This window comes from Salvelinus namaycush, chromosome 8 (assembly GCF_016432855.1).
Source record: "Salvelinus namaycush isolate Seneca chromosome 8, SaNama_1.0, whole genome shotgun sequence".
Taxonomy (NCBI): domain Eukaryota; kingdom Metazoa; phylum Chordata; class Actinopteri; order Salmoniformes; family Salmonidae; genus Salvelinus; species Salvelinus namaycush.
This window is the reverse complement of record NC_052314.1, coordinates 19,483,607-19,493,362: the sequence shown is the minus strand read 5'-3', so window position 1 is coordinate 19,493,362 and position 9,756 is coordinate 19,483,607. Positions and strand designations below refer to the sequence as shown.

Genomic DNA, 9,756 nt, shown 5'->3' with positions numbered 1-9,756 from the left:
TTATGTGTTTACAGAATGTATGTGATATAATGGCCTGCTCAGAGATGGCTCGTTAGACATTTTTCTATGCTCCCATGCTGCAGGTTGTCTCCCTGTTGCAACTTGTATTAAACCAGGTTGATTTTTGTTTGACTTTACCAACGACTGCTCTCCTTTTTGTTTCACCTGGAAATTCCCTTTACAGCTTCAACCCTTTACAGAGGGGAGGAACATCTTGTGTGACTGTGTTTTCTCTCTCCTTTCCTCTCCCTGGGCCCTCAGTTTATTTTGCCCCATAAACTTTGGCCTTAAACTGCAGCGAACATTACGCAAAAGGCTGTGCTGCTACTCAATAGTGCCAGGACCACATGACACAATCCCAAATTAGGTTGGAAAACAAACCATGGGGCTGAGGAGGGACACTGTTTCTACAGGGTAACAGTAGCAGCCTCATTCCTCAGTGGACATGAATGAGTTTCAAAATCAATAACATCCTAGTGTAGGTAGTCTTTTAGAGGGGATATTTCTGCCTGTTCACAGATTGGCTGAGTTCAGGAGGTGTGGCTTACAGGATGACAATAACAATGGATTGCATTTATATAGCACTTTGTGTTCTACAGTCATACAAATTAATTTGGTATTTTACATTCAAAATATTACACATAGCCTACATATCACTACATACACATACTATTTAGGTCTAATATATACAGTGCAAATTACAATACAATATATATAAAATGTCTATCTCTTTACAGTCCCCTTTGTGCACTAAGGTGTTCTTTTATCCGTTTTTTTAAAACTTGTTTTATTGCTAGCTTGAGTTACCTGGGGTGGCAGAGAGTTCCACGTAGTCATAGCTCTATTTAATACTGTGCGTTTCCCAGCCTCTGTTCTGGACCTCGGCACTGTGAAGAGACCTTCCGGTTGCATGTTTTGTGTTGTACCAATGAGTGTCCGAACTGTGTGTCAACTGCTTGAACAGACAGTTCGGTACCTTCAACACATCAATACCTCGCACAAATACCAATAGTGATGCAGTCAATCTCTCCTCAACTTTGAGCCAGGAGAGACTGACATGCATGTTACTGACACTTTCCCTTTGTGTACATTTAAGTGTGATACGTGCTGCTTTGTTTTAGACCAACTTCAATTTACCTATGTCCTTCTTTGCCACACATGACCACACAGCTGGGCAGTAGTCCAGGTGCAACAAAACTAGGTCCTATAGGACCTGTCTGGTCGACTGAGATGTCCAGAAGGCAGAGCAGCACCATATTATGAACAGAACTCTTCCCATTTTAGCAACCATTGAGTCTAAATGTTTTGACCTTGACAGCTTGCTACTGTATCTAGGGTGACACCCAGCAGTTTAGTCTCCTCAACTTGTTCAATAACCACATTATTCAATAATAGATCTAAACGAGGTTTAGCGTTGAGCGAGTGATTTGTCCCAAAAATTATGCTTTTCATTTTTGTAGATATTTAGCACCAGCCTATTGCTAGTCACCCATTCTAAAACTGACTGGAGCTCTGTGTTAAGTGTCTCAATTATTTATTTTACTGTTGCAGCGGACGTGTATACTGATGAGTCATCTGTAAAAACAGAAAACAATAATGGCCCTAGCCAGCTGCCCTGCAGTACACCACACTCAACTGAATTTGCATGAGAGGCTTCCATTGATGAAAACCCTCTGAGATCTATTAGATAGGTATCTCTCAATCCATAATAAGGCAGAGGATGCAAATCCATAACACCTATGTTTTTTCAGCAATGGGTAATGATCAATGACATCAACAGCTGCACTGAAGTGTAACAAAACAGCCCCCACAATCTTCTATCAGTCATTAGTCATTTGTGTCATTGCCGAGCATGTTGAGTGCCCTTCCCTATAAGCATGTTGAAAGTCTGTTCTTAATTTGTTTTCTGTAAAATAACTTTGTATTAGATCAAACAGTTTTTTCCAAAAGTTTGCTAAGCACTTGTAACAGGCTAATCATTCACTCCCAATCACCTGAGTGATGTATGACTGACATGAATCAGAACGCTCACTATACATTAACAACCAGCTGTCTGTACACTGACACCGTTTTTAATGTGTAGTAGCTCACAACATAGCGATATAACTAATTAATTTAAACAACATACTTGCAGTAAGTACTTACATCATATAGACCTCAACTACAGTAATAACTGTGGAGGAATTAAAACCAAAACAAACATGTAAGTGTGTCTGTGTTTTTTTCAGGGGGGGTCTACATGCCCACTAATGTATATGTGTGTATGTATCGTGGGTGTGGGTGCACAGCTTATTGAAAAGAACTACACGTTTTAAGCTAAATCAAATGTTATTATAGTAAGTTGTAGGTACCAGAGACAACACATGATACAGCTTGCCGACCCAATACCCTCTCCACGAAATTCCCATCAGGGAAATGTACAATTGCTCAAATGTGCACTGAATGGGTATATTATTGGTCAGCCCACCCCTTGTCAGGGATCATTAACTAGATTAAGCCGCAAGCCGATTTTTGGCAGATGGTCAGAGGTCCGGAACGTAATTAGAAATAATTTGTAGACAGCGATTTGACCACAAGAAGATCATACAGATATACCATTTGACAAAAAAATTATAATTCTAAACCTTGCATACATTTGTATACGATCACATAAATTATATTTTATTGGTCACATACACATTTAGCAGATGTTATTGCGGGTGTAGCGAAATGCTTGAAAGAAATATAGGAGCTAGAAGCAGAGCTGCTCTATCTGTCGACGCCATCTTGCACATGTACAGTTGAAGTCGGAAGTTTACATACACCTTAGCCAAATACATTTAAACTCAGTTTTTCACAATTACAGATATTTAATCCTAGTAAAGATTCCCTGCCTTAGGTCAGTTAGGATCACCACTTCATTTTAAGAATGTGAAATGTCAGAATAATAGTAGAGAGAATGATTTATTTCAGCTTTTATTTCTTTCATCACATTCCCAGTGGGTCAGAAGTTTGCATACACTCAATTAGTATTTGGTAGCGTTGCCTTTAAATTGTTTAACTTGGGTCAAACGTTTTGGGTAGCCTTCCACAAGCTTCCCACAATAAGTTGGGTGAATTTTGGCCCATTCCTCCTGACAGAGCTGGCGTAAGTGAGTCAGGTTTGTAGGCCTCCTTGCTTGCACACGCTTTTTCATTTCTGCCCACAAATTTTCTATGGGATTGAGGTCAGGGCTTTGTGATGGCCACTCCAATACCTTGACTTTGTTGTCCTTAAGCCCTTTTGCCACAACTTTGGAAGTATGCTTGGGGTCATTGTTCATTCGGAAGACCCATTTGCAACCAAGCTTTAACTTCCTGATTGATATCTTGAGATGTTACTTCAATATATCCACATCCTTTTCCATCCTCATGATGCCATCTCTTTTGTGAAGTGCAGCAAACATGATGCTGCCACACCCGTGCTTCACGGTTGGGATGGTGTTCTTCGGCTTGCAAGCTTCCCTTTTTCCTCCAAACATAATGGTCATTATGGACAAACAGTTATATTTTTGTTTCATCAGACCAGAGGACATTCCTCCAAAAAGTATAATCTTTGTCTCCATGTGCAGTTGCAAACCGTAGTCTGGCTTTTTTATGGCGGTTTTGGAGCAGTCTTCTTTCTTGCTGAGCGGCAATTCAGGTTGCTGAGCGGCATTTCAGGTTATGGCGATATAGGACTCGTTTTACTGTGGAGAAAGATCATTTTGTACTGTTTTCCTCCAGCATCTTCACAAGGTCCTTTGCTGTTGTTCTGGGATTGATTTGCACTTTTCACACCAAAGTACGTTCATCTCTAGGAGACAGAACGCGTCTCCTTCCTGAGCGGTATGACGGCTGCGTGGTCCCATGGTGTTTATACTTGCGTACTATTGTTTGTACAGATGAACGTGGTACCTTCAGGCATTTGGAAATTACTCCCAAGGGTGAACCAAACATGTGGAGGTCTACAATTTTTTTCGGAGGTCTTGGCTGATTGCTTTTGATTTTCCCATGTCAAGCAAAGAGGCACTGAGTTTGAAGGTAGACCTTGAAATACATCCAAAGGTACACCTCCAATTGACTCAAATGATGTCAATTAGCCTATCAGAAGCTTCTAAAGCCATGACATAATTTTCTGGAATTTTCCAAGCTGTTTAAATGCACAGTCAACTTAGTGCATGTAAACTTCTGACTCACTGGAATTGTGATACAGTCAATTATAAGTGAAATAATCTGTCTGTAAACAATTGTTGGAAAAATGACTTGTGTCATGCACAAAGTAGATAACAAACTAGAAATTTGGCAAGTTAACAAGAAATGTGTGCAGTGGTTGAAAAACGGGTTTTAATGACTCCAACCTAAGTGTATTTAAATTCCGACTTCAACGGTCTCTCTTTACTGTGCGTGGGAATACTTTGGAAAAGATTTCCAGAATTAAAATGACTAGGTGCTGAGTTGGTGTTTTTAAGTCTTTTAGGTCCAACAACAGTTGGGCAACCCTGCAATATGGCATTCATTTCATTTCTCCTTATTCAAACTGGGACAATACTAACAAAGGAGATCAGTGAACAATCAGCACACCTGGATGAAACATATTCAGTTCACTTCAGGACTACTATGTTTGGAATATTATTTAAAGAAGCTTTTACTCAAACGTAGGGCTAGTCCAGATCAATCACCGCCAACAGACAACCGTAACTTAAAAAGTAACCTTATATTCCCTAAGGTGTCCTTAAAACTGTATTTGCATGGTACTGAGGTAGGCAGATATGTTTTTCATTTGAGTTATGGGGTATTTAACACTGCCTTTCACCAGCCGTATTTATGTGCTCCTTACGCCACCTAGTGGACTAACATAAGACCTGCATGACTGTTTTACTACCTTGATTGGCCTCACTCCACAGGCCTTGTTCGCAGTTATTTTACAAAACAACACCATTGAATAGATGTAATACACAAACAATATACCAGTTTGAATGTATATTCCGGAAAAATAACAATGTATGACAATACTGCACGGCTTCGAACGCTGTTCGTCTAATCAGCATCCAGGATCAAAACTACCCATTTCATAATTAAACATATGACACTCAGTTTAGAGCAGGAACACTGAGTACATTTAATGTCTCAGTGGCCACATACTACAATCTTAGATATGTACAAACAAACATATATTCATTTTAGATAAGAGAACAAGAACTAAATTACAGGACTGATTCAACTTCATATTTAAAAAAAAGTAAAATCTCTTAATACTGTGCTCAATTTCAAAAAATTAAAATGAAGAGAATGCCTTACAAGGTTCCTGGTTAAACAAACCTACATGGTTAAAAAAGATTGTTGTACTTGTTTATAAAAATAAAGACTATTTTAGATTTGGTTTCCTGTTTCAGTCTTCTATATGGACGGAACTAGTCTTCAAGCTGGAATTTGTCAAGTGGTCAATGGTGCTCCGTTAGTGGCACATCTGTGATGTCATCTCTTTCTGTAGGGGCAGGAGTGATGCCAACATTATGATAGCAAAAGTACACAAATGTGCTTGTAAACATCACAATTCTAGGGTGCAATATAGGCATCATAACTTCCTTTCAGCTTCCTTTGCAAAACAAACATGTAAGAAAATATATGAAAATTACAATTTCTGCTCGCCTTCCTACAAGATAGACAATTCAATAATTTTTTCTCACTCACCAGTGGCTCAAGCTCCTTGTGGTCTGTGAGGTTAAACTCCGTTACAAAGTAATAGAAGTGCTTGTAACAGGTGTTGACGTGGGCCTCTGCACCCATCTGGTTCACACGATCAAAGTGATGGATGTAGACGTGGACGAACACACGGAACAGGCGAGACAAAATCTTCTTAGCTACCTGCATGAAGGTCTTTGGGAAGGGAGTACCTTCAAAAACCAAACATAAGATGGCAAAAAAGATTAAGACGTGTCCTCCTGGGACATGTAAAGTAAACACAAATGTGGTCATGCTCTCAACCTCATCTCTGTGGTTGGTTCAGTTTAATTGTCAGATTAATTCTCAACTTTAAATATTACATTGGGTGCAAATATAATTGATATAAATATTCTATGTTTTTGTAAATCAAGTGAGGGATGTTATTTTCTTGTGTACTGGAGGATCATGCTTGTATCACTTGATTGAGATATGTGAGCCTTGGAAATTACCACCCCTAGGGCAGGGGATTCATATTTCCCTTCATCCATCAAGAATAGATTAAGTTATCAGTTTATCCTCTTACAATAATCTAATAGCATTTTTTAAAAATGCATTCCTGGGGACATGTGCACATGCATTCCTATTTATACCCTACTGTAGATTGTGTGACCATTTCTAAAGTCATTGCTTGGCTGTTTCTACAGCTAGTCAGACGCCAAGTTATGTGTGGTGGGAGGACGTGAAGAACGGAAGGTTAAGAATTTCTGAATTATAGTAGATTAACTGATACAGCTGTTGCACTTTATAATGACAGAGAACTCAAGGAATTCAGCCCATGAAGATGATTCAGACCTATTTATCATCATCATGAATAGCCAAATAACAGATCCCATCTACCTAGTTATCATTCTTCGTACATACCGACGTTGGTGGGGAAGATGTGCTCGTTGTTGATCTGTACCTCGATCCAGTCCATCAGCAGGCTCATGTATTTTGGGGCTGGCACGGCTGTGGGCTTCTTGTACTTGTGCTCGTCCTGCCAGCGGTACTCATACTTGGGCCCTCCGGACATCATGGGGCAGGTCTGGTCGGTGCAGGAGTCGCTGATGGTGCCGTAGATGAGGTTGATGCGGTTGAAGAAATCCACCACGTGAACAGCCACCCAGTCATTAAGGTCCTCTCCATGGGGCAACGCCACCGCCTGCTTCAGGTCCAGGCCTGCATTCAGAGACGCCTGGGCCTTCTTGTGCAGCTCAAAGCGCTGTGTCCCGGGCTCAAACTTACGCTTCGGCCGGAATGTCCTCTCCTTGTTGAAGACTTGCTTCAGGGCCATGGACATTGTTGCATGTGTCAGTTTGTTTATGTCTTAATTAATGATTTACTGGTTAGAACGAGGAGATATAAACAACAGTGGAGCCGTTATACAATGGTTGTATTTGTCTCGCAGCTGGTTTTGGTCCTGAGGCTGATGAAGGGTCAAATCAGAGAGAAGGAAAAAATTATTTTGTGTTCGATTCACATATATTCCATATTGTCCAATTTAGCAGTAACGTGCAGTATTCAGTCTGGTGCTGCAATGCCAACAACGTAGGCCCACAATGTATTTATTGGTGGCGCTTTTATAAATCTGTAACATTTTACAAATATGCATCACCATTCGTTCTGTTGTTTGATACAAATGCATAATAGTGTAAGTGTTTGTGGTGTCTCGATCCATTATTGAAAATTAAATGTTTTTTGATTAATCAGTTAATCAAATTAATAAACCATATTTCACTAACCAAAATATGTAACACATTGCTGTCCAAAGAGTGGTAAATTCAAGGAAGTCTGTCCTCCAACATAACCTGAACATCAACTTCGAGAAGAATAACTCCAATCAGTTACAATGTTGCAAAGTGAGTATTGTCACAGAGTTAGTTACCACGTTGCAAAAAGTGAGGGTTGTTTGAATGTAGTTACAATTTGTTGCAAGCTATATGAGTAATTTCCTACTTTTCACAATACATTAAGGCCTGGTTCATGCAAGCGAGACAGCATGTACAACCTTGCACAACTTTATGAAGTGACCTCAGACAATAACGCCATGTCATATATTGAGGTTACTTATATGACTATATCTAGCCAGCAGACAGAAAAAGTGGTCAGGAGCAAAAGTTAAACTAAGTATAGAAGCTAACTTTAGTCCATGATGTATCCTAGCGGTAGCCGGAGCGCTGATGCTACGATGCTTCAAAGATGAGGGCGCCAAGTTTATTCACGAGAGAAAAAAGGATAACAATCTCACTTCTTGCTTTTCGCGTGATAAAGGTAACCACAAACTACTCCTTAAAACATGTTATTCATTATATAATTTAACGTAGAAATAATGGGAGTAAATTGCTGACCGTAAACGCAACCAATTTCCCCCGAAACTTAGATAGGCTAACGTTATCACTTACTTGTTCCACTTTAATGTTCCTTCCCTTGCTGTGTTCTCTTGAATATAATAAAATTTGCTAATCGTTTTTAAATGTATAACAACGGCTACATTTTAAGTCATGTATAACGTCAGTAGTTCTGAACATAGCGCTAAGTCTTTACTTAGGCAACTAAAATAAGCCCCTCCCTACCAAAAAAAAAGAAATAACAAGCACTTCCTCTGATTTTACGTCACTTTACACGGACCAAGCAGGCGCACATACAGTTTTTCGTTTTATATTAGTGCCGCGTTCAAGGATAGTCTGACCTCGGAAACTTGGACGTTTTACTCGATTACTGGTGTACACGGCACGTGTATAACTAGGGCCAGTCTGTTAGCAAGTTGGACATTTCCGAGTTTCCTGGTTGCAGTAGCCTACCGGGGGTGCTGTTTAACAAATGTTAAATTGTGAAAGCAAAATGTGTTTACATTCAGGACATAGAAACACAGTACACTGACACACACACACAGTTTCACAGCAAGATATAAGTGAGCTTGACAGGTTTTTCTTTGTATTTAATTAAGTTGCATGTATTTGAGAATGTCTACATTGGTCAGTCAAAAATGGCTTTTTAATTCTGTCATGGAAATAAATGTATTTCCTATTACCAAGTCATCTACGGTTTCTATGCCTTTGTTTTTTTCCCCATGTGGGCCAATTTATCAGTTAATTCTGAAAAGATATCCAAGGATTGTTCCATATGTGTGTGTTTTTAGAGGAGTGATATTGGTTCTAGTAGAATCTGTTTCATTTTCTTCCATATTGTTATAGTGTTATGAAGTTGTTCATGTTCTTAGCTTTATCGATTGAAAATAGACACGTGAAAATGTTCTGGGGATGTGCATGACATCTTCAATATGTACCCATTGTTCCTCTTTAGTGCATTTAACAATATGTCGCAAGGTAAAGCCTTGGGGGGTGAGTTGATAAAGTCACAGGTTTGGAAAGTTAAAACTACCCAGATGTAAAACTTTGCTTTTTATTCTGTGAAGTTTATTTGCCCATATAAAGTCTGTTATGTCAAGTACACTTTTAAAATAATGTCTTAGGTAGGAAAAATAAATATAGAATATAGAAACTTTGGGAGCCATGCCATTCTAAAGAGGTTTATTCTACCTGTAAGATTTATGGGAATATTGTTCCATTTAATTAGATCTGCTTTCATGTTGAGTAATGGGATAAAATTATCTTTGTTTGTTGTCACTTATTAAGCATCCTAAATATTGAATATTTTTTGTGCTCCACTTACATGATCATTAGTTATAATTTTAATTTTTCCTATTGCCATTATTTAATTTTTTCCACCTTCATTTTATATGCTGAGATTTTAGAGCCTTCTGAAAATATGTTTAACAAGGGGGTCATTCAGTTATCAATATTTGTCAGGTATATCAGGAGATTGTCTGCAAATAATGTTAGTTTATTCATGTTTACCAATACTGATACCTGTTACGTTTGGTTCCTGTCTAATTCTTTCTGCAAGCAGTTCAATTGCCACTGCAAACAGGAGGGGTGAGAGAGGAAATCCCTGTCTTGTCCCCCTTTCTAAAGCAAATGAATCAGATAATGTATTATTTGTGTATAGCTTAGCTTTAGGAAATTTATATAATATTTTTATAAAATCTATTAT

At 38.8% G+C, this 9,756-nt stretch overlaps 1 protein-coding gene across 2 annotated transcripts; it reads right to left on the bottom strand.

Moving 5' to 3' along the window:
- Positions 1 to 4,967: 4,967 nt before the first annotated feature.
- LOC120052487 (MOB kinase activator 3A-like) lies at positions 4,968 to 8,278 on the bottom strand. Of its 2 annotated transcripts, XM_038999425.1 has the most exons (5): positions 8,106 to 8,278; positions 7,446 to 7,522; positions 6,586 to 7,129; positions 5,692 to 5,894; positions 4,968 to 5,485 (listed from the first exon to the last, which is right to left on the bottom strand). In XM_038999425.1, the coding sequence occupies exons 3-5, from the start codon at positions 7,001 to 7,003 to the stop codon at positions 5,456 to 5,458; spliced, it is 651 nt and encodes a 216-aa protein (XP_038855353.1). In that variant the 5' UTR covers positions 7,004 to 7,129; positions 7,446 to 7,522; positions 8,106 to 8,278; the 3' UTR covers positions 4,968 to 5,455. The 2 variants fall into 2 exon arrangements, with proteins under 2 accessions (XP_038855353.1, XP_038855352.1); XM_038999424.1 differs by lacking the exon at positions 7,446 to 7,522.
- Positions 8,279 to 9,756: the final 1,478 nt, after the last annotated feature.